Here is a 25,542-nt window from a genome sequence, read left to right as displayed (position 1 = left end):
AAGATGTATGGTGGTAGAACATGCTGCGTAGAAAACAACAGGGTACTGTTGAAATGCAACGTAGCATCCCCTTCCACACTCCTAAGTCTGAACTACTAAAACCATGTTACAGCACTGTTTTCAAAACTGCTTCCCATCTCTTGACTACAATAATTCTACTTTACGGTGTAGTGATTGGCTGTTGGCAATTGTGATGTAATTCACTTGACTAAGCTGGACCTAGAATGGAGCTAGAACCTGGGGGCCTGGTAAAGGGAATGACTTTGTACAGGACAAACATTTTATACCGGTGGCTCTGAACGGGTTTTCAGAAAAACAGAACCAGTTTACCTGAGGAAATCACATTTGTTGGTTTTGTTAAACTCTGTTTAAATTATTGTGTTAAAGGATTTGCTGACAAATTTCTAAGTGGTGTTTTTTTCTCCAGTTCTTTCTGTCTTGCTGTCAAATCCCAGCAGATAAAACTTGCTTCCACATGGTACCTGAAAGCAATTATTTTTTTCTTAAAGATGCACAATATTGTAAAAATAACTTTAATGTGAACTTATTTCTTACATCTTTCTTTCTTTATAGGCTTGTATAGATGATAACGTAGATATGGTGAAATTTCTGGTGGAAAATGGAGCAAATATTAATCAACCAGATAATGAAGGCTGGATACCTCTACATGCAGCTGCTTCCTGTGGATATCTTGATATAGCAGAGTAAGGCTTTTTCCTCTATATTTCAAATACATGCATTTTGCTAATATATTGTTGGAGGGGTACCAGAAGTAGACTGTTGGGTGATTTTCAGAAATTATTTTCCTCTGGTGGGGGGGAGGCATGGGGAGAAAGTTCTAATTTACATTCTGTTTGTAGTCTGAACCATTATCCCAGGATATGTCTATGCGTAGGAGACTGATTTTGCAATTGTATTTCCAGTCTTGAAACTTTTGTTTTTCAGGTGTGGTATGAATTGATGACTTCTGCTAAGTATTTTGGCCGTAGAACAGAATCTTACTGTTGAAGTTAGATGCCTGTTAGGGCATTAGTTAAGGCTTACACGGCAGTGAATTCCAGCAGTGGCTTTGATGTTATTTTCTAAGCCTGTTGAGGACCTCTGAAGATGCGTTACAATCATTTTTTTTCCAGAGGTTGTATTTCTTAACCTGAAGCAATGACTGATCTGAGACATTGTGGGGCATGTGTTGTTCAGAATGCTGTTCTTGCAGTAAGGAGGGTAGCGGTGTTTTTCGAATACCCTTTGGGTATATGCAGACTTGACTAATTCTGCTAAACTCTGTGTCGTGTTTGATCCTATGTAGGACTTGGATCAAATGTAAGGTAGTAATCTATCATGCAGTTACTCTGATATACTGATTGCATTTGAAAAGGATGACATTTGTAACTTCAGGAGATGGTTTATTGGTTTTCTTTCTGGTGAGTGTGAGAGATTTGGTTGTTCGAATTTGAAAGGAAAGGAGAAGTTCTGGAGATTCTTTTGTTTCTCATTTTCCCTGTGAATTTTTTTTTATTTTTTTGGTTTTCAAAGGTTGAAGTGCTTTGTGTATTCCTTATGTAACCGGGACACTGTGACTGCTGACTTCTGTAATCTGCCTTTCTACACTAAGCAGATGTTTGATGCTGTAATCTCTCTTGCATGCATGTTGGAAGTGTTGACTTGTTGGCCATACTATGACAAGAATTTCCCTACAAACTGAGATAATAGATGCCTTTCTTCAGTATAGTAGAGGTAAAACACCTGCTTTTCTCCATAATAGGAAAAAGTTGAGTAAATGTTCTCTATTTGGCATTGCAACCTAGGTTAGACACAGCTGTGCAGGGAGGAAGGAGAAATGCATTCCCTTGTCCACAAGAAACCTTAGTAATCTGAAACCTATAATATTTCTGAAGGTTCCAGTGATTTTTATTCCCTCAGTCTTTGAGAGGACCTGTTGACATACTTTCCTGAAATGTCCTTTAAAGAAGTGAGATTATTGGAGTATAATCCTGCAGGATATGGGACATCTAAGCTGCTGGAAGATCGAGGTTTTTAAGGTGCAAGGAATTTTAGAAATAGGCTCTTGAAACTGTTTCCCATGTACATCAAAGAGAGAGGGGTAACCTGACTTAAATGGTGTGGAGTTTAGATCTGGAATGGCCTGGGGAGTTCAGATTTCCTTCTGACTACCCCTCCAGGAGTGAGCTCAGCTTCAAATAGTTTACAAAATTGACAACAGAATTTGCAGCTCAGGCAAAACTTGGGGAAGGGGAAAGGGTTGTGTGAGAAATTACATGCATTAGGAATTTTGTTTGGTGTGTGGCACACATTGGATTCAGCATCTGTTCCGCTAAGAATATACCTTTCTTGGAAAGCACAAAAGTGTATGTCTGTGGCTGAAGCCAATATGTATCATTTTAAGTAGTAAATTGTCTTGTTCAAGAAAAGGAGCTCTTTGGATAGATTGGATCTTTGGATAAATTATGGAGATCATATTTAAAGTTCTGAAAGAAAAAAATACAGCTAGTAGCTTGGCATTTCTGTGTCCCTTATGATGTGGACTGGTATTTTTGTACAATGATTTCTGCTCATTTCCTATTTTTCAGAAGGAAATAGAGGAAAAAAAGGATCAGGGAATGTGTTCTGGTGTTCCCAGCTTTATTAGTAAACAACCAAGGAGAGTCTGACTTGTGTTTCCTTTCTTTTCCTTCTCTAAGACTTCTACCTTATGCGCAGATTTGTATACCATCAAACTGGGAACTCAGCAATCTGCTTTAGCTTTCTCTGCTGCCACCTCGGGTGTTCTGAGGGCTTCCCTCAAATGTGAATAGTGGAACTTTTCTCTTAGAACAGCATAGTTTGTAAAATCCTCCAAATAAGCTGATTTAGTTAATATTGTGATTTTGTTTACAATGCATATATTTTTAGAACTCATAAGAAAAAAAATCAACACTATATAGAATAGTTTATTTTTTCAGGATTTCATTTCTCAAAGTCAAAAATTGTATGTAAGATACAGAGTTAGGAAATTGGCATCTTTTCTGCTATGAAGGGCATTTATGTGTTTACAGCATATTATGGGGAACTTCTCACTCTAAGTATCTTCTCTTTATGTTGAATATGTACACACTTGCAACCTTAATATTCTTTGTGCATTTGTGTGCATTGCTCTTTAGGCTTAAAAGAAGTGGGAGGAAAGTGGAGGAAAGAAAGCAGAAGTTCTGTTAGTGATGCATGGTACTCTTGCCTGATCACTAACCAGGGCCCTTCTGTGAGATCTAACCAGGATATGTTGTGCTGGAGTTTGCAGATCCATTAATAGGATGTGAAGCCTTCTTTCTGCTTTCAGAGAGAAAAAAAAAAAAGTGAATCATTAAATCCTAAGCTTCTTCTGATGCTTCTTTGACCTCCGTAGAATTATACCGCGATGGATAATGTACTGTCTTATAGAGTGATAAAGATTTCTGCTCATACTGCTTTATAATTAAATCAGTACACCATCGTCTTACAATTCAGATGTTATTTCTAAACATTCTATCCATTTGCTATTAGCAGCAATTTCGTATTCTGTACAGTAAATGGAAATGGCACAGAATCACTCCCTGGTTAACAGGGGATCGTGTGCCTGTTAGATCAGTGTAGGATCATTCCTATCTCTCCGTGCTTTCAGAGAACTGCCGATCATCTCTCTATGTGTTGATGTGCATATGCTGCTGTTTGCCAGAGGCTTGCACACTGCAGATATATTCCCAGTCCCAGTGCATCGTGCACACATCAGTTCTGTAACATCTCCCAGCAGCATCTCCTGTCCCATTTCAGTCTGTAGCTTCTGTGGAATGTTGTTCTTCTCTTGAGTGTGCTTCCTGTCTCCTTTAAATGCGTGTGTCTTCTACTTTAAGAAACGTCAGCGTTGTAAGTTACACTTCATCTGTTTTATGACCATATGAATTAGCTTACAAGTAATAGTAATATGAATGTGTTGGATATTGTTGCCAAAACAGGTGGGTTTTCTGTAGGATGATCTCCTTGTACTTGTTTCTATTTTCTTTTTCTTATACAGAAAGCTTTCTATGAAGGAGATTTTTCTTTGCCTTCAGTTTGTTAGTATAGACGAAAATTTCAACATCAAATGCTTTGAAAAATTACAGTTATGGGGAAGCAAACTAATGCAGAAGCCGTTTGGCAGAAATGTTGTATCTGCATTCTTTAAGATATTGTTTAATAGGTAGGAGCCTTAAATTCAGCTTTCACAGAAGCATGAACACATCTAATAGAACTGTTCAGGTGAATGTAACAAATTGATTTGTATGATGGAATTCCTCTGCAGTTTAAAAGCCTCTATGTTGTATTAGTATTGGGTAATAAACACATTACTCTTCAGAATGCAGAAGACAAGAAAAAACATACTAGTGTATCAGGAAATAATGCAGAGTGGTATTCAGGCAACAGAATTTTAAAATACTTTTTCTTTACACCACTTTGTGTTGTACCAGATTTCTCTCAATTTTTCTCTTATTGAAAAATTATGTGTGAAAGTGTACTTTCGTGTGGGTCATTTACAGTGCCTAGCTTTGAGCGTGGGGTTGAGTTTTGAGTTTGCTTGTGAGCATTTGCAGGCTACTGTATAGTTTTACTGCTTAAATACAAATGTATTTTCATTTTTGCCAGAATGGAAGAATGTTTATCTTTCAGAAAAATGTATGAAAAGCTTTTTTTTAAAAAAAAAAAAAGCAAAAAACAAAAATCCATGTAATTAAATTCAATTAATTATTCATCTGGCAGTTACACTTTTGTCTGTGCTGCAAGAGAAAGGTTTACTTTTTCTCTGGACTGACTCTGCACATTGGAACTTTCAGCTTAGGCAGCATAGCAGTGAAGCAGTCAAGGTTCCAGGAAATGCATAACGATCACCCCTTTCCTACACAAAAAGGCAGTGCACGTCACTTTACTTTCTGAGGATTGTTTCTTGAACTTCTTCTTTCGTGGGGAATTCACCTGTTGCCACTCCATGGGCTGCTCTTCTTACTCCAGCTTGTAGTGCTGACACCACGTCTCAACACCGGTGATGATACGATCCAGGAAATCATTGCCTTCAGCCTTATATTGGTTCATTAGGTTCTGATAAACTCACATATGGTGTTCTTTCTGTTCCTCTGTGAAAACATCTGGGACAAGCTTCGTGATATTCCTGCATCGCCACCATTATTTCCAACACATTGAAACCAATATTCAACTCCATACACAGTTCTCTGATCATAATCCACCGATTTGCATGGGTAAGCTGATGGAGACTTTCTTCATTTTGTGGTGTGACAGCCGTGCATGGCTATTTGGAACATGGCTTGTCTTCATGTTGCTGTCAGTGCTGCTGAAAGGCACCACCCACTGCCTCACTGTGCCTCACATCCACTGTTTGGTCTTCATAAGCATTCAGCAAGCGTTGATGAATGCCAGTGAGTGCCATTTTTTCCACACTGAGGAATTGAATAATACACCTTTGGTTCATACGCAATTCCATGTCAACCACTATTCTGTCAGATTGCTTCTTCACTGCCATCTGTCACGCAGCAGCGAAACATAATGGAATATTGGTGGGGAGGTTCAGTCATGGCTTCTGCCATTCCACCAGGATCCACCTCTGATATTGTGGACCAGCACAGTAAAATAGGAAGCATTACTTTCAGAGCAGCCCTCATAGTATTCCTCAGTTAGAACTTAACAGCTAGAAGTTCCACTTCTTCCTTCCCAGACTTGTTGGTGGCTTAACATATCCTTTCCTAACAAAGTGATAATGCTGTGCACCTCCAAAGACACTAATTTGTCTGCAAAAACACTGTTCTCTTGTTAAGAATTATAAGCACAGGAAGGAAAAGCAGAACATGAAGGTAATTGTTTTGCTTTTATTTTGAATGATGTGCATGGTATTAACTGTCTGAATAATTCAAAGAATATGAAGGAGTCAAAAGTGTTGTCCTTTGCCTCACCTCCTTTCCCCAGTGTGTAAAGCTCATTTTAAAAGGCTTTTTTTTTTTTTTTGAGTAGCCACTGTCTTGCTGTTGGCGCCTGTCTGTGTCTGTGGGCTCCAGCCGCCTGTAAGTGAACCCAGCCAAACTGGTTTGCTGAGACCTCAGCAAGCCCTTGTCCCAGGATGGCTCTATTTTAGTGACACCCCAGTGAGACTGCACAAGTGATTGCTGTCCTGTGTTCAGGGGACTGAGAGAAGATCCTGCCATCCTGCAGTTGAATACATGGATGTTCAAATCTAGGTGTTCTGCTTTAAGTTCTCACTGCCTTAAAAGGACTGCTGCATAGACTGGATGATAGGGATTCCCGCCCCTGTTACAGGGGTGATTCCAATGCTCATTGAGCAACAAATAATGAAGGGAATTCAAGACATTTTCACCATATGCTTAATGTGATCTAGCTTGAGACTACTGCAGAAACAGGCAGCCATTCCTTCTTTTTGCTTTCTCCCCTCCTCTGTAGGCTTGGGACTCTTACTCCTCCTCTAGCAGTAGCTAACAATCACACAGCAGCATGGTAACCATTAGTATAAGACTAGGCTGCAGGGGTTTTCAAAAGTTTATTCTTTCTTGGATCAGTGAGCTGATCTGGCTTGCCAACAGCAGTTGGCACAGATTTGCAGGCATTTAAAATAAAAAAAGAGTCTGGGCTGCTTTTCAGGCACCTCCGAGCAGAAACCTGCCTGTGGAACGCTTACTCTGCTGAGCTGAAGTCTCTCCTTGTTCCCCCACATCACAAGCCCGAGCCACCTGGTGCTTCTGGATGTCCTTCTGCAGTAGCTCAGAATGGTGGAACCACAGTGCAGCTTTCAGAGCAGTTTCTAATTAGTTTTTTTCCAAGTTTCGTTAACTTGATCATCTGCAGGCATGAAGGTATTACTGGAAAGAAATAGCAGGCCTACAGGAAAGCTGTGGAGGGACTTTTCATCAGAGTGTGGTGATAGGACAGGAGGCAATGGCTTTATACTAGAAGAGGCTTAGATTAGCTACAAAAGTAATTCCTTCACTATGAGGGAAGTGAGGCACTGGAGCAGGCTGTCCTGAGAAGCTGTGATTGCTCCATCCCTTGGCAGGTTGGATGGCCTTTGAGGCACCTTGAGGTAGTAGAAGGTGTCCCTCCACACAGCAGGGGATTGGAACTGAATTGTCTTTAACGTCCCTTCCAGCCCAAACCATTCTGTGATAAAAATGAAAAAGGACCTAAGATGAACCTTAACACGACCCACTTGGGAAATGAGAATAGGACTTCAGAAGGATATGTTGTAAAACTAATCAGGTGGCAAAATAAAAGCAGGGAAAGAAAAATTATTCCAGCCACGGAATAACAGCTTTCTGGAAGAATGACTGACTCCTTACAACTTGACAGTGGTAAAGGTGGATGTTTGTTTTGATAGCTGGGGAAAGATCACTGAAGCTTTGAAAGATTGTTTCAGTTAATGCTCTTCTGTTTGCTGCCTTGTTTCCTTCTGAAAGGAGGGTTTGGCAAAAAGAAGATTAAGGATATTGCAGGATTGTTTATTGGTCAGCAGGGGAAGAAACAGCACAGGCTCGCATTGCAGTCTTTTTTTTCCCCCCAACTATAGCATTCATTCATTATCAGGAGCGTGGAAGTTCCTCCTCTTGCAAACTCTCATGAGACCTTTACAAAGGTAAAGCTAAATTCCATAATAGAAAAGAACAGTCAAACTTGAAGATCGTTGAGTTAATATCAACTGGCTTTTTCTTTCATGAAGATGTACCGTGGCAGTGTACTGTTTTCAGTATGTTTTTGTGTATGTGCATATGTCCTAGGAATAACAAAACACTGATTGAGTTGTTTAGGTTGATGGTGAAATCTGCTCTTTAAAATCATGTCATTACGTGGAAGAGTTTAGTCTTTATTGCTGAGTAGCTGAGTAGTAGATCTGGCATTTGAATATAAACCAACTGGCAGAAATGCACATTAAGATATGGTTGATAGGTTAGCAGAAATTATATGGCCTGCCTGATTTGATACCTCTTTGTTCAGCCAAGGCTGTCTGTCACTGTACGATGCACAAAAACTGTGTGTGCTCTATAGCTGCCTTCTTCAGATGGGATTACTGTGTGCATTGCCATTTGTGACTTTATTTGTAAGCATATTGCCTTTCTGTTCTTAGAAAAGTAGGTGTAATGTATTCTTCAGTTTAGAGATATCTTCTGCAAGGCTGTATGATTGAGTAGAAGGGTGTAATTTATTGGGTCTAATGAAAAATCAAGGGACAGATGCGTAGCATAAAGCTCAAAGTGCCCTAATTTTTTGGCTGAAAAAGAGTTTAAAAGTGCAGCTGAGGTTAAAAAAAAATCCTGCTCAAGCAAGACTGATAGGATATGATACAAAGATGTGATATGCATAGGAAAGATCTTGTTTATCCCAGAACATAGATTTTATTGGTATCCCAAGAACAATTAACAGTAGTTATCTTACCTATGAATTCTGAAGTTAATTAAATGTGAGCAGCTGAGTGACAAATACGTAGGAGTATTGGTTTCAAGTGTTGTTTTCTAGGAGAAAACATGGGTGTGGTATAGGTTATCACTTCACTGTACTTCAGCTTTTGTTTTCTTTAAGCTTTTGCGTAAATGTGTTTATTTTGAGCTTGATCCTCTTCTGCAGCATGCACTAAGTTTTCTAATGGCACTAAGGCCTTTTGTGCACCTATTTGTCCTTTCTTAAAGCTGTGTCGTTTGTTGGATGTTCCCAGCTACGTCATTTCAGTGCAAGATGATTGTGATCTGTGTACATGTTTCTAGTCTTCTTATCCCTTACTGAGGCAGGATTAAGGCAGCTGGAACTATTCTGAAATCCATGCCTATGGACATGTGGTGTCCATGGAGATGTGGGGCTGCTGGACTGGAGATACTGGGATACAATTCAGATACAGAGATCAAAAATGTAATTCTGTTTATAAACAGCACGTATGACAAGATAAAAGTATAAAAACAGGAATTACTGGGACCTTCTGATTGCACATGAGGATACTGTTCATCAAATATTTGAATGAAGAATGAGGGTTCCTTTGGAGGAAATGTGTTTTCAAGGGAGTTTGAAGTGGACCAAGCAGGTGAACGGCTGCTGTACATTGCAGATGGACAGACAGTTCCTAGCGAGGAGTCGGACTGAGTTCAGTGCTGCTCCATGATGCTAAAAGCTGCACTACAGCAGCAATGTTGTAATACTGAGATTTGGTCACTGTAGTATTGTGTAACTTGATTATTAACAAGGTAAATTCTATGGCGTAGAGATTATATCTTTGCTTATATTTGTTTAAGTACAGTAAAAGGGTTTTTCAGAATTGATCTTGGTTTAAATTTCTCTGGCATAAATGCCAACACGTCACTGTTGCAGGAAAATAAGTTTGTCAAGTTAAGTCCGAACTCATAACTTTCAGTGTAACAGAAAGACATCAGTCTCCTGTAGCATCACAGATTCTGACCTGCAGCAGTGCTACCCTTGGCAAAAGGCAGGAGGCACACTGATCTGGCTCTGCCATCACTTCTGGTTGGTGAATGTTCACTTGAGGAGGGTGTGCGGCGGCATGATTTCCCTTCTGGCTCCTTTTCTGCTTCAGTGCTGTTGTTTGCTCTTCTTTTAAACCAGTGTAAGTCAGCCCAAAGTATTCATCTTGATGACACCATAACGCTGGAGGATTTGCTACAGGAAAGCATTCTGAGCACTGAGACCATCATGTAGTACAGTTACTGTACTCATAGTTGTAACAAGACATTTTCAAAGCTAATCATTTTTGCATTCTAAGATGCAAAACAGATAATCAGCCTTATATAAAAAAGCAGTATTTCTAGAAAAAAAAATGCCAATTATCATCTGTGGTTGAAAAACAGTGTATTTTTATTGTGAGATGTTGCAGTGTGTCACTTCTTTATTTCTAGTATTTTTTGAGAACGTTGGACTTCCAAACATGTTGGTCTCGTATCTCAACACTTGATTAATTGAAATTCTTTTTTTCCTTTTATTTAACCAACTGTGTTAGTTTTGAAAGTGATTCCCACAACATTTCATATGCTTGAGCTTGAATAAATGTCATGCATTCACTGGCCAGTAGAGAAAGTGTTGATTAATTTTTCGGAATAAACGTACAACAAAACTAACATCTGATGTGCACTTGAAAAGTATCTTAGTTTCATTTGATTTCATTCCCGATGAAGTTTTTGCACTGTACTTCTCCTGGCACTACCAGGCTGCAGTTCTTATTTGGGGGGCAGGGGTGGGATTAGGTTCTAGCATGTGTTTCCCTATATAGCTTTCTTTGTGTTTCCTATTTTCCTCTTCTCAGTCACTGTTTACTTTCACCTACACATTGCTCTGCCACCCCTCATGTGTCTTTTCCTCTATATGGATACGGTAAAATATGTAGGCTTAGTTCCTTTTCATATGCTGCAAGTAGGAATTTTTACTGTTTCATCTTTGCCCTGTTAAGGTTTAGGTAGCTGCCTACGTACAAATACCTCTAGAGCTTCTTGCTGTCTTTTTTCATAGCTTTGTTGGAACTCAGGAAGTCTTAAGGCTAACCAGATACAGTTATCTGCACCGTTTCTTCCATGTTCTTGCATACTAAAAAGGAAAACAGATGTGATTTGTTTTTAGTTGCTGTGCTTCCTTGGGGTGAGCAAGTTACATTGGAGGCTAGGGACAGCCAGCTCAGTGTTGTTCTGCTGCGTTTCAGTGTTCATAAGTACTCTTCAAAAGCACAAATGTATTTCTCATGTGAATACGTTATTCAGAATCAACAGAAAGAGCTGTTTGCCTAAGGGGATTTTTTTTTCTCGTCACTGTAACGTACTGCTTGGATCACATTGGGGGTACTTAATGATTCTGAAGCAGAGTTGTGTGTGTGATGAAGAAGCTTTCGTAGCAGATTTGAGAATGAGAACAAGCTGGATTTGCTGTATTTGGAAGAGCTCTTGCATACATTTCTAAATACGTTTCTATATCACTCCGTTTCTAAATCAGTCCATAATTTAGGAAAAACATACTTTCAAATTTGGGCTAAATAAGTGGAAATTGAAAAGAAATCATCACTTCCAATTGGTTTAAGTTTCCCAGCAGTGATTTCTTAATCACTTAAAGAATGTTTCTAGCTATGTGAAATTCCCTGCTCTTAACAATTTCCAGAAGAAATCATAAATTCACCTGACATCTGTGGTTGATATCAACTAGCTGCAAATCTTCACTCATGTGTTTCGGGAGCAGTAATCAGCAAGTTTTGCCAAATAATCCTAGCTGGCCTTATTTACCGCAGAGTTTTGTGTAGCAGCTTGTAGTGCTCTTAGGGTGAATGTTCCTGTTGCAGCTTTTTGTTCTCAAATGGGAAAGATGAGAGAATCTGCTAAGATTTGCAAAGAGAAATAACCTTAAAAATGCGTGATGGATCAATCGTGGTTTAAGTTACACTGGAGGAGCCTTTCTTATCTCAGCCTTTCTACTCAGTGTTGATTGTTCAGAGACAGAAGGTTGAGGTGCAGCTATGACTTGTTGGCATCAGTTGTGTTTTGCACAATAAAACTGAATAAGGCTTCCTGCTAGTTTGTTTCTCAAACCATTTGATTTTCTCACTGCATCAGCCTTGAAATTATTCAGAGCAGATATTCTCAGCCCAATGAAATTTTATCATTTTGCTTACGGTATTTCGCTTGGAGCATTCATTTCCTACGTCAGAGCATCTGTAGGTAGACTCAGGGGAAGAGACAACTGCAGGACTATCTCACCTGTGCAGAGGTAGGAGCAGGGGAACTGTCTGAAGGCTGGTGCTCAGAACGTCTCAGGATCGCTGTGCAGAGCCACACACCCCATGTCACCTCTGTGGGCAAGCACTCGCCGTGCTTCCTGAGACCTCTGAGTCACGTTGGGTATTAATTAGCTTCAGCTTTGAATTATTTGAAGTTGTGTTTTGTGTTTTTCTTTAATCTGTCACTTTAAGCAGTTACATTGACAAGTTCACCGTAAGAATCATATGGAAGCTGTGATTTAATCCCTTGGTGAGTTGTACAGCCTGAACAACTTATAGCTTACCTTGCCTTGCCCTTAAATATTAATTTTTTCCCCCCTAAATCTAACAAAACAAAACAAACCAAAAACAGTTTTGAGAAAGCCTAGGGAGTTTTAGTTATCATTTCCACTTCAGACTGAGTTAATTTTAACATTTTTAGGAGCCTAGAAGTGAAACTTCCCTGGCACTGATTCTTTAAAGAAATATTCCCAGGCACTCAAGCTAATAGAAGCCTTCAAAAGAATCAAGTGTTACAGCTTCAGTGTACTTAAAAAATAAATTTGAAACAGCAATCTTAACATTTTAGAGCTTCAATCTGTAAGATGTGGCTTGAATGTCTGCTTCTTTGGCCCCATACCCATGTCTTTTTGAAAAGAATTTAAATCATCTACAAAGATGTATTTCTAAATGTTTTTTAAGACTTTATTTGCTGAAAGTTGTCTTAAAAGGAGTCCATTAAAATATATATTCCAATGATTTGAAACTTTTAATTTTTTTTTACCTTCTGTCAGTTGTTACCTTCTGGCAGAATTGGATTTCATGTCTCCAATTGATGGCACCGCTGTCTGAGCGCAGTGACACTTTCTTGGTTTTGCCTCCGTATTGCCATTCACTGGGGGCTCTCATGGACTTAATAGGAACTCCATCATCTATGGGTATAAAGAAACAAACAGCCGGGATTAGCTGAAATGGGAAATTGGTTAAAAGGCCTTGGGAGTCCAGTTGTGCTGTTGGTTGGTGCCTTGCTAACTTTAAGTCTTATTTCTCTGCAAGGCTGAAGTAGGCATGCTTATTTTACATGGATAAACAGCAGAAAGGTCTTAGGATGGGCCATCTCTTCAGATTTTGGGGTCAGAGGGCCCTGTCCGATGGTGTTAGGAGGCAGAAAGTAGCTCTTGGATTCACTGCTGACTTCCTCATGAGCTCAGCAGGCAGCAGGTAAGGAACCAAATCCATTCAGGAGCCACTGCTCTGCCGTGCTTCTCGCTTGCCCTGCTTTTTGTGACCTTCAGGTTCAGCAAGCTCTTAAAGTTAATTATATCCCTAATTACTTAGTAAACTTGTTTCCAGATACTGTGAACTGAGACAAGGTTCGAATGTAAACAGATGTCCTTCTTTTTTTGCTGCAGTAAATAACGCTAAAATGTTTCCTGACCATATCTAGTTGGTTGCAGCTATTGAAGTTTAGAAAATCCAAAGTATTTTTTGTTTGGCCAACTGTAGGCCAAGTTGTAAGGTAACATTTTTAATTTCCAGTTCCTGAGCTTAGTTTGGGTTAGTACTGTTTGGCTTTCATACAGAGTTAATTATTGTCTCAGAGATGCTGAGATTCCAACCTTTCATGAAAAGCATTGAAATGTATTTTTGACAAGTGATAGGAGAGTCTGGGTTGCACAGTAATTATTTAAAGTAAACATGTCACCTTTTTTCAAGGTTGCTAACTTCAGTCTGTATTTCAATTGAGGAATATTGAGGATTCCTAAAACGCAGATTTCAAATGGAAGTATTTTTACCTTCATAGAACAACATTATCACAGAGCAAACTTGTTCTTCCAGTCTTACCTGGGCTGCATAATGCTTGTCATGGAAACATCAGGGCAAAAGTATCACGAACAGTTTTATTTTCCTGCTCTTGTCTTTTCTGATATTTGTCTGATACTTGCAGTTCTTTTTACTTAGACGATGGAAGTATCTGGAAGAGATGCTTTAGCTTGAATATCATCACTTGAAAGCTTTGGCTCCAAAAAATAAGCATTATACAGCTCAAGTTACTGTTTCCTTCTTTTTTATTTATATTTTGAATAGCACTTACAAGAATATTGTGTAAATTAACAGTCATATTTTCCAGAATTATTCTTTTGTAGCTCTCTATTGAACATCACAACAAATGAATTACAAAAGATACAAATTTCATTGCTACAGCAAAAGGTTTTATAAGGAGATGACTGCAAGAATCCAGTAGATTTTTACGTTTCCATTGCATTCAGCCTGGCAAAAAGCATCTTTTTCTTTTATATCTTTTTGATATCAAAGGCCATGGTTGTAGATTTTTATTAAACTGTCCTAATTTCTTTGTATGCCACGTAGCTGTATCGATTAAACATCAGCAGAGGAAATCAAAGTTAGTTTTTGCTTACTTATTTTAGAAAAAGGAAATTTGAAGTAGCCTTACAGATTTAAAAAAGCAGTAAATGTTCTTTTAGTTTGAAACATTGATGACTTTTCAATATACAACCCACACAGAACAATATGCTGTTACAGGTGAAAATTTTAGTATGGTCCTAGAATTACTGAAGTGTCAAAGATGCCCATGTCTGAAATCATACTGTCAGTTTCAATTAACAGCTTGAAGTTTGGGGGATGGTTTAAAAAAAAAAAAAGAGAAAAGGAACCTTCTTATTTGTAGGCTCAGCTGTGTCCTAAAAACACAGAGCCTCGATCTCCTTCTCTCAGCTACCAAATCTGTCTCCTTTCTGTATGTGATGCAGAGTCAGGTTTCCTACATGTCTGAAACAGTTCTCCTTTCTCTTGGCAGTGCTAGGTTTCCTAATTACAGCTGTGATCCTTTAGGCACCAAGGTAACTTCACGCACCATCTGAACCATGCCATTACTTTGCTGAAATTGCTGTTGCAGTCAAGGAAAATAAACAAATGCATAAACTTGTTTGGGTTGGGATCGTCTGTTACTGAATGATGCAGAAGGCAGAACAAACATCACTGTCATTGCTTAATTGGAAACGCGTGTTTAAAAAGTTGGCATTTGAATGATATTTTAGACTGTACTGCTATTTCGCTATGGATTTATTGGGTAGGGGTAGCAGAGGGAATGCCTAGATGGAGCGGCTGACAGAAGGCTGGGAAAGGGCCATCACCATGGAGATCTCACTTCTTCAAAGAGTCATCTTTCTCCTAGTTCTTCTATCCCTTCAAACTCATCAGTTGGTTCTTCTTTCACTGATCCAGTACAAACCAAACCCTGTAAGCATATGCAGAGGGGAACTCAGTAACTCCACTTCTCCAGCCCTACTGGTCCCAGAGTTCTGCTGGTCTCATTTTGGTCTGTAAGCTGCTTCAGTTTTGGGTTCTACTTAAAGGGATCATTGGATCACAAAGTTGTTCATACGGCTAAATAACTTTATGAAGTGCTGCTGCAGCCTCTTGTTCGCTACCTATGCTTTCTTACACACTGCTCTTTTCATCAGACCTGGAACTAGTTGAACAAAATTAACAGCTTCAATGAGGTACATATTTTCCTTACAAAAGTAGCTTCATTTTCTACTGTTAAGTAGAAACAGGTAAAAACAGTTTTATTAAACACCACTTTTTTGTGCCTGTGTTAGAGAAATAAAATTGAAAATTACCCAAACGTTGACATGGGATTTTTTTAACAAGTACATTTTTGTTGGTGGTTGACTTTGGTTTTGAGTCCAAAGTTTTGACTTTATGAGAAAGTTACATATCCCTACTGTTGTTTTTGCCTGCTTAGCAAATATCCTGTATAGCACTTATGTATATCAGATACGTAGCCTGAAATGCTGTGTAACAGTTGAAACTGTGCAAGTGGTATCACTGAGAAATGCAGATACTTTGAATTATTTTTTCATTCTTGCAAAAGTTAATTCTTTAAGCTCAAGAGACATTTTAAGATTCACAGCTCTGCGCTTCCAAGTGGTAGGGAATAAAAACAGCACAGCATACCAACATCAAAGTTAGTGGTGGCAACTGATGATACATGCCCCAGGAGATACAGTTACACTTCTAGGAATTCATTTCCAGTTTGTGATCTCTTACTCCTTACCTTTTCTTGACGTAAATGCAGAGATTTAATAGCAAGTGCTATTTAAGTCATACATTGGAAAAAGAAAAGTAGGAGGGTACGTGAGGTGCTGAGTTGTTGAATATAGAGAAGAATAAAATGATCCTAGGCCAGGATTCTGTCATTATTAAATGACAGTAGTTAAACAGAAGTATTTTAAAGCATTTATATTAGTGGTGGATTAATTTTGTGATTAATTAATTTTGTGGTTCCTGCATAATTTAACATTCTGCCATAGTGAGGTTAAGAAAGCACTTTTGATTTTTTTATCTGTTATCAAATGGATAACTAGTTCTTCAGGTCTGAGTATTTCCTTTTAGTTTGTTGGTTCTGTTTTCTGCAAGTATATGTAAAGTGTAAATTGAATTCTACAAGACAGAAAGTATGTAAGGCTGGATTGCTGACTCCTAAGTGGGTGGTACTTTAAATGAAGAACATTGTGTCTTAAACAGAGTGCCGAGTACTGTTTGGTTTCTTTCCCTCTCCTGTTACCCTACCAAAAGCTAACCTTGTGAGTACTTGGCAGCAGAGGTGATTTTGGCTTTATTCAGAGTGAATCCCTTATGGCCTAGGAGATGAGGAGTCATCATTCTGGGCAGCTATGGAAAGATGTACTAATATCCACTGAATATGGATGTTCTAGGAGGTGTGGCTTAATACATGGAGCTCCTGGGAAACGCTGTCTTGACCATTGTTTGTGTGTTCACTGTTATTCATCATATAACTACTTTCTTTTTTTTTTTTTTTCCAGTTCATGCTAGTACATATTTAATATATTTGGAAATCTTTGTGACAAACTGAAGAGCCAACAGAGTACTTACTATTTATATTAATGGGTGTTATGATAGAAAATTGTATTGACATTCTGTGATTGGAAGGAGTCTTAAAGGATTTTTCTGTATATACCAAATATAGTTTATTCTATTAATTATACGTGTACACGTGTATCATGTGCATACCTGTTATATGTTATATCCTAGTGGCTGCTATTTCTGCATCAACTTCAGTGCGCTGAAGTTCACCCTCCTCCCTTTTTGTCTACCAAAAAGTTGATTTTTCTTTTTCTATTGGCAGGTATTTAATTAGTCAAGGAGCACATGTAGGAGCTGTAAATAGTGAAGGAGACACCCCATTAGATATTGCTGAAGAAGAGGCAATGGAAGAGCTGCTTCAGAATGAAGTGAATAGACAAGGTAATTTTAAATGTGAAAGGCTGGTTTTGTTTGTTGAATGCTAAATATGTTTTTGAAATGGTATGTATAAATTAACGATTTTGAAGTCAACTTTTTTTAAAGAGAATTGTTCATACTGTGTACGTTGCTGAAGCTGTCTTCCAGGCATTTTAGGTCATCCCAACCTTTTCAGAAGAAAGAGCTTGGAAGTACTGAACGCAGATGTTGGTTGGATTCCTATATTCACACAGCAGAATTTAAGTGGTATTTAGATAGTATGGATGGTGTACCATCCGTTTGGGGTGGACTCATATATCCCAGTTTAGATTGAGTTTAAAGCTAGACATCTCTACTGAAGGAAACTACATTAGAGAAGAGGTAAATACGTATTTCTAAGAGTGACTCAGATGTCCCTTTTACGATGAGATGTATCTAGCTTGAAGGTAACTGTTTCTTCCATTGATACCCTGGAAAACTGAACCAAAAGTAAAAAACTATACCCTGTCATGTAAGCAACCCTTTGTATCTAGTTTTCACCTTTTGAGTGCCGCTACACAGTGCCAAATATCTGAAACTACCTGTTAGGATAAGGAGTCTTAAATTGCTTTTGTTTTAGCTCTGAGAGCAAAAACTAATTCCAGTAGTTTCTGTGCTCACCTGAGAGCACCATACAGTTAATGGATAGGTATCAGGTTTTGATAGTAAGATTTTAAAGTGCACATCCTAAATATGTGCGCTTTACTCCTAGAAAATTAGTAGGGCAAATCTAGCAGTGCTGACTTTATGAAAGAGATTGGCCTTCAAAAAAGAATGTTTATTCCTTTTTCTCTGATACTTTTTTCTTCCTTATTCTACTATTTCCCATTTTCAATGCTTGTTTTCCAGGGAAAGTTATTTGGAAGTCTGAGGTTTTTCTGTTCCGCATAGGAGAGAATATTCAGATGGTGTCTCATTGTCTCAAGTCTTATGATGTAAGACGATGTATTACTGACATGACATGAGGCATGCATTACTATCCCAAAGCTCCAAGTACAAGAAATGAGATGATGTGGTCTAAGTTAGATCATGCTCTGAAGGAAGATGGCACTCGGTAAAGACAGAGCCTTTGTGAGGGATGTGTTGGGGATCTGCATCTCCATCACTTCCAGCCACCTTCCTCCCTCTTAACAGCCTCCTTACTCCATGAAAATGTTACTTTTTTTGTAACAGAGAGTTTGTGTCTCTAAGATGGATTTACATAATACAGTAGTAAACAATTAATTGCTTGAACCTTTGCCATGATGTAATTTGAATGTTTAAACCTGTTCAATACCAAAAACAAATGCTGAAAAGAAAGTGGGTGGCGTGATAAACAGAGGTGCTAATATGTAGAAGACTGTAGATTTGACAGCTTTCACTCACATATTACTGTTAAATGAATTTTAATTGACAGTTCTTATAGTGAGCATGTAAAGATCTCCAGATTAGACAGGCTTGAATATTTTTGTGTGAGTGCAACCGTCTGTCTATTTTAATTTAGTATGGGGGAGAAAAAAAGAGTGCAGCTGTTCTTCTGTTTTTTTTTCCAGAAGAATGTTGTCAGTCTTTGCTTGAGAGTTATGTCTGACTTGTAGATCAACCTAAATAATTTAGGTGGATTTCGATGCATTTGACTTTACTGACATGGCAGTAATTGACGGTAGTTGACAGAATCATAGAATGGCCTGGGTTGGAAGGATCCTCAAGGATCATGAATCTCCAACCCCCCTGCCACAGGCAGGGCCTCCCCATTTAATACTAGACCAGGCTGCCCAGGGCTTCATCCAGTCTGGCCTTGAACACCTCCAGGGATGGGGCATCCACAGCCTCTCTGGGCAGCCTGTTCCAGCACCTCACCACTCTGTCTGTAAAGAACATCCCCCTCGCATCCAACCTAAATCTTCCCTCCTTCAACTTAAAACCATTTCCTTTAGTCCTGCAGTTATTAACCCTTTCAAAGAGTTGATTCCCCTCCTGTTTGTAGGCTCCCTTTAGGTATTGAAAGGCTGTAATGATGTCACCCCGCAGCCTTCTTTTCTCCAGGCTGAACAAGCCCAGTTCCTTCAGCCTGTCTTCAAAAGGGAGGTGCTGCAGTCCCCTGATCATCTTCATGGCCCTCCTCTGGACCCTCTCCAACAGTTCCCTGTCTTTTTTATACTGGGGGCTCCACACCTGGACACACAGTACTCCAGATGGGGTCTCATAAGAGCAGAGTAGAGAGGGACAGTCACCTCCCTGTCCTTGCTGGCCACTCCTCTTCTGATGGAGCCAAGGATACCATTTGCTTTCTGAGCTGCAAGTGCACACTGCTGGCTCATGTTCAGCTTTTCATCCGTCAGGACACCAGGTCCTTCTCTGCAGGGCTGTTCTCAAGGACAGCTCCTTCCAGTCTGGGATTCCTCCGGCCCAAGTGCAAAACTCTGCGCTTTGCCGTGTTGAAGCTCATCAGGTTCACCCGGGCCCACCTTTCTAGCCTCTCGAGGTCCCTCTGCATGGCATCCCTTCCTTCAACCTTGTCCACTGCTCAGCTTGGTGTCATCAGCGGACTTGCTGAGGGTGCACTCGATTCCTACATCGATGTCATTGATAAAGATGTTAAAGAGCACTGGTCCCAACGCAGACACCTGTCAACCTTGACATAGAGGGTGGTCATCAGTGGTTCTGTCTGTGGCCTTTCAACCAGTTTCTTATCCATCAAGTGGTCCACCCATCAAGTCCACATTCCTCCAATTTGGAGGTGAGGATGTGGTGGGGGACCGTGTCAAAGGCCTTGCTCTAGTCCAGGTAAATGACATCAGTTGCCTTCCCTTTGTCCACCAATGCCATCACTCCATCATAAAAGGCCACCAGATTAGTTAAGCATGACTTTCCCCTGGTGAAGCCACGATAATGTATATATATAATTATATGTTTTAATGCATATTTTTACAGTGTAAAGAATCAACATGCAATTTTATTTTTATTTTTTATTTTTTATTGAGTTTAATTATTTGGAACAGCCCAATTGGAAAATCAGCATTGGCAGTCTAAATGCCACAATTCATGTCACAATGTCAGACATATATTTTTTATATACATATACATTTGTTATATATACATAGGTATATTTGGAAGTGGTTTTAATGCTTACTTACTTACAGGTCTGTTACAGGACTTGGTAACATTGGTATTTTTTGCAGTTAAACCTATCTAGATTAGTTCTGTAGAGTTTTAGCCTAGAAATTTCATGTGCGTGTTGTTCTATGTGAATTTATCTTATTATTGTTTTATCTGTATGGATTGTTATGTATGTATCTTCTTATATGCATGTATGTGTATATTCTACCTGGCTTCTTTGGCTGTTAGACCTCTAACATAAAGCTCTAAAATTAAGCTCTAAAATAACTTAATTGTTTGTTTCAGTGTGGAATTAACACTGATGTATGGTGACAGTTTCATCTTTGACAGTACATACGGTTAAATGCTCCTCATAAAGCAGTACCACAGTTTAGGTAAAACAAATGAAGTGTGAAATCTGCAGAACATTAAACCCCAGTTCAGTGCTACAGGTAGTAGAACATAAGCAAATTTACTTTGAAAAGGAGCAAACTCAAGCGACAAAAAATCTTGGCCCTGTGTAGATAAAACATTCACTATAGCTTCTTTTTTTCCTGTTAGTTAATGCTCCGATTATGGCTTCCTGCATGTTGACATCAACAGGGCTTTTTGTGGCAGAACATTGCCTGGAGAGATCAGTCTGATTCATTGTGATTTCAGATATTTTGTGGTGATGATGTTTGACATTTGCTTCTGTTGGAAATCTGGGGAGAATTACCATGTTAGCTTATCCTTTTTGCTGCTTCAGAGTTGAAGTCGGAGTCTTCTAATAGTGCAATTATTCTGTCTTCATCTCTTTCTTTATATTTTTGACCAATTTTTAAAACCATTGAATTGTATTTATAGACATATCTGACTACAGCACAAAATGCACAGATGTAAATTACAGAAAACAGTATACAATTTAGCTCTATATGACGTTATAGGCATAGTAGAAAGAGGGATCCAGAGTGTTTGCTCATCCTGTTCAAGCATTCAGACTCCAAAATCTAAACTACCTAGAGAGGAAATGGTCATCTACCCGAATTAATCTCCTGTTTTACAAGGCCAATGATAAGGAGTGTTGTACATGAAAAAATAGAGCTTATGTATTTACTAATATCTTTTTTCAGTTATTCTGGAGTTCTTGTGCAACACTTCTCAGTTGTGACCCTTGATTCACACTTCTTTTCTTATAAATTTTCCTGTGGGCCATGGGCCCCTAAACCAGGACTCCTTGTATTCTGGGAAGCATATATAAAGACTGGTTGATATAGGCTTGCTGTCATTGTGAGCTGATAGACTGACTGCACTATAGGCAAAGCCACAGCACTCTTACAGTAGGGAAGGTGTTTTTCTACGTAAACTTTCACATGGGAGTAAAGACTGTACTGAATTTTGACTAGTTTGGAGTAGTTTTGCAACATACTCTATGTATTGTCTCTAGTATTTGATATGATAAAGTAAATCTATTATATTGTTTCTAACATGTGCATGCAATGGCTTAATTATTTTTTAAGCTTAACACCTAGTTTCAGTTTGTACTTTGTGAGAAGGTAAATTATAAACGTACCATTGAAAGCTACAGAGATTTTTTGACATGATTAAGAACAGAGCACTTCACAAATAGCAAAATTAGGCATTCTGTGGAAATTATTCCAGTGTCGTGTAGAGCAGCTATAATCTTTGCATGCCTTGTGTTTTAAATATTTCCTCTGATTCACAAAAATACTTCCTCTTAGGCCTGTTTTGTTGTCCCTCCATATGGCTACTGTCTCTGTCATGGGCTGATGCCACATATATAGGTGTCACCACAATCCGTGGAGATGCTTAGCTTTAGTAAAAACACCAATATTTCCAAGTTCTTGATATGATTCCCTGTATTCCTCTGCGGTATTGCAGTGTGCTGTAGTTGAGGAAGCTGACTTTTGCCAGTAGTGTGAAGCCTTTTCATGGGGGCAGGTGAAAGCTAACAGACTTGAGAGCCACTTTGCTAGGCTACCACTTTAATTCCAGCTACCCCTTTAATAATATTTAAAACTCACCAGCTTAAAATGTTGGCACTCCTTGGCGTCTTGCGTAGGGTTAAGCATTAGGGTTGAAGCGATTTTTTGGTGATGGAAGGTTATTTATCATCAGATGTCCTCTTAAAATTATTTTTAACTGCTTAAGCAGTTATTTTGAATTATAGGAGACATTCTTGAGGGGTGAGTTAGTGGGGAGAGGTGACGTGAGGTGAATCAGGAGTTCATGATGCAGGGCAGCACTTACTGTGTGTTAGGGAGATTGCTTCTTGTTTTTGAAGCAGAGACCGGTGTTCCTCATTCTTAATCATAGGTGAATGTAACGACACTATCTCCAGTATATTGCTTAATTCAACTGTTTACGTGGACAAAATGTGAATTATTACATTGTGTATAAACATTAACTACAGTAAGTAAAAAGTGGGTTGATCTTCCCTGTAGTATCTATAAAACATGCCTTTATATGGCCGAGCAGCGCTGAAACAATGATTCAGCATTTCAGTTCACGCTCAGTTTCTCTGAACACTCACCGAACAGCGCAGGATTATCAAATCAGGTCAGAACTGTTGAGTAGCACTTGTTGATCAGAAAAAAATGAAAGCATTTAGCAATAAATTATTAACGATTTAAGCAGTCGTCAGGCAGCCAGAGGTTAAGCAAAGTAGAGCTGTAAGCAAAGGCTCCAGTGCGGCTGGAGCTGGGAGGCCGCACATTGCCATCTACGGGCCATATGCAGAAAGTGGCCGGGAGGTGTGCCGAGCATTATCTCTCGTGCCTGATATCCTACTGCAGAGTTTGGAAAACAAGAGCTGGGAGGAAGGTCCATATAAGGTACCACAAAGGCCGTTCATATTCCATTTTCTGTATTTAATAAAGGGAGCAATACTCAGCTTATCACAAAGCACTGCCTTTTTTTTTTTTTTTTTTTTTTGACACAAAGTCCAATTGCCAATTAGTACTGTGAGTGGTTTTCTTTCAATTGACAAGATTCTTCTGCTTTCATCTGTTGTGAAACATGATCAGAAATTTACTGTCTTGCTAGCTAATGTATTAATGCAGGTGTTTGTCCTCTGCAGCTGTTCTGCCTTGTTCCGGCTCCACAAATGCATTTAATTGTGATGCTGATGGGAGGCTATATTTAATATTACTTACATTTCTGCAAAAGCATTGATATTTTTTTCATGAATAGATATGGCGGGGATGGTTTTAAACTAGAAGAGGGGAAGTTTGGGTTAGATATTAGGATGAAATTCTTTACTCAGAGGGTGCTGAAGTGCTGCCACAGCTGCCCAGAAAAGCTGTGGTGTCCCATCCCTGGAAGCACTCAAGGCCGAGTTGGATAGAGCCCTGGGCAGGCTGAGCTGCTGGGTGACCGTCCTGCCAACAGCAGAGGGTTGGAACTGGATGGGCTTTATGGCCTCTTCTAACCCAAATCATTCTTTGATTCTATGGTTTTGACATAATTGATTCTTCAGGTGTATGTGAAAATTATGTTTGAGGCTTGAGCCATTGGAATACCAGCATGAGGGTTTTCTCTATTCTTATTGTGCACTAAAGCACATCAGAACAAGCACACATGTGAGCAATTGTCCACTGAAAGAAATTTATGTAGGATTGTTTGCATGGAAAAGTTACTTGAGCCAAGAAGTATTTTCACTTCGAACTCTGGCATACAGTAAGAGGGGGGACATAATTGTAACTAGCATGATACATAAACTCCTTATTTGCATAATTGTGTCTGGCAAGAAACAGTAAAATGTAAATGATTTTACTCTAGGGAATTGTTTTCCCAAGGTCTGCTGATGTGCTGCTGTGTCATTCTGAAAAACAAACAAACACAGAGGCCCCAGAAATGTACGCTGTGCACTGGTTCGTATGTAAAACACGCAGAAGTCTTCTGGAGGAATGAGAAGATACGAGTATAAAAATGTTATTGATTCAAAGTTCCCAGTTTTCATTCTTCATGTTGATTAGATTTATAAAGATTTTAGATATGTAAAATTTCATGTCTGCAGATTTGTTTGTCATGGCTTGTATTGAAATTGGCAGTTTCATAAACAGCAATTTCTTCAATTTCTATCCCACTTTCTTTCAATATTTTAGCTTTTCCTTGGACTCTGCTTAGTGCTGCAGCAGTGGTTTGTGTCTTCCTGCATCTTGCAGACTTCACCTCCAGATTTTTTTCTTCAGTTTCCAATCAAAATGAATTGTTTTTATTAAATTGCAAAGACTGAGGTGGCTGATCTGTGGGTTAAATGGGTGAATGTAGAAATTCAGTCAACTGCTTAAAACACTTAATATATTACCTGCTCGGTTATTTTATGATACCAAGTAAGGTTGCATCTTTATACCCATCATTAATGTACAGTTTTTTACAAAGAAATTCCTGTTTGCTTATTTGTTGCTTTGGAGTATCTGTTATGATGGGAATGAAGTGAAGAAGTAAAATCTGTTGCAGGCCTTTTTGTGAAGCTTGCAGCTGAATTGAATGTAATAGTATTTAATATTGTTTACAAATAGTAAAAAAAAATGCTAGTTACTTATTTCAAAGACAAACAAACAGAAACACTCAACACTTCTTCATCTGTAGTGATCTCTTGTTGGTTTGCCGACTGTTTCGATCTCAGCATTGTTTGTTTTTATGCATGTACCAAAAGGGGAGAAATAGGCACTACGGCCTCCTTTTAGTTCAGGCATTTTTCATGTGTGAAAGGGATTTCAGCTCTGTCATACATTGCCTGACACCAAGCAGATTATGTTGTATTTCCAGAAGCATTTAATCGTCACATTCATTCTGTTTGCACGTCAATGAAGTCTTGGACTTGAGCACACCATTTCAAGGTGCCTTTTTTCACTTGTTGCATAATGGGGGAATTGCAGCTTTTGTTCTGACAATAGATGTGTTGTAATTACCTAAATTAATCAAAGGCATTCTCAGTGAGAAATATTTTATTATGTTTGAGCTATAGAAAATAATCAAGAAAATGCAAATTCACGTTTGCCAGAATATAAATCTCAGTCTGCCATCCACTGCCCACTGGCTGTTTTAGCAATGCCATCCTAATTTCTTTTGGTTTGCCTGTTCGTTTCTCCACATCTGGCTTTTTATTGTCAGAGAATTGGTAAAACTTGATGTAGGTGATTTACTATAATTTGTTTTACCATATGTTATACAGTAGGAATGATGCATTATACTACAAATGATCATTTGTTATTATTCTTTTCCATTTATGATGTCGGTAATTTCCTTAATGGAGACCATTTTAACCCTCAGCTCAATCCTTATGCAAGAGTTAGATTGAATTTTGTTTGATTTCTGTATTCTGAGTATTCATTCAGTCTGTAAAGAATGAATAGCTCAATTTCTTAGAAGACTGTGCAGCCTGAAATTGCTTTTCATTATAA

The 25,542-nt window shown here is 38.8% G+C and overlaps 1 protein-coding gene across 5 annotated transcripts in view; it reads left to right on the top strand.

Annotated features, from left to right (window-relative positions):
• PPP1R12A (protein phosphatase 1 regulatory subunit 12A) overlaps window positions 1–25,542 on the top strand; it is a 122,735-nt gene that overhangs the window by 44,153 nt on the left and 53,040 nt on the right. For all 5 annotated transcript variants that reach the window (XM_042816130.1, XM_042816127.1, XM_042816129.1 and 2 more), the window contains exons 2-3: window positions 574–704; window positions 16,923–17,041. In XM_042816130.1, coding sequence (XP_042672064.1) covers window positions 574–704; window positions 16,923–17,041 — 250 coding nt within the window. The remainder of the gene's footprint in view (window positions 1–573; window positions 705–16,922; window positions 17,042–25,542) is intronic.

Source organism: Centrocercus urophasianus, unplaced genomic scaffold (assembly GCF_019232065.1).
Source record: "Centrocercus urophasianus isolate 14NV4802_14NV808 unplaced genomic scaffold, USGS_Curo_1.0 seq_15, whole genome shotgun sequence".
In the NCBI taxonomy this organism is placed as follows: Eukaryota; Metazoa; Chordata; class Aves; order Galliformes; family Phasianidae; genus Centrocercus; species Centrocercus urophasianus.
This window is presented reverse-complemented; position numbering and strand designations above follow the sequence as displayed.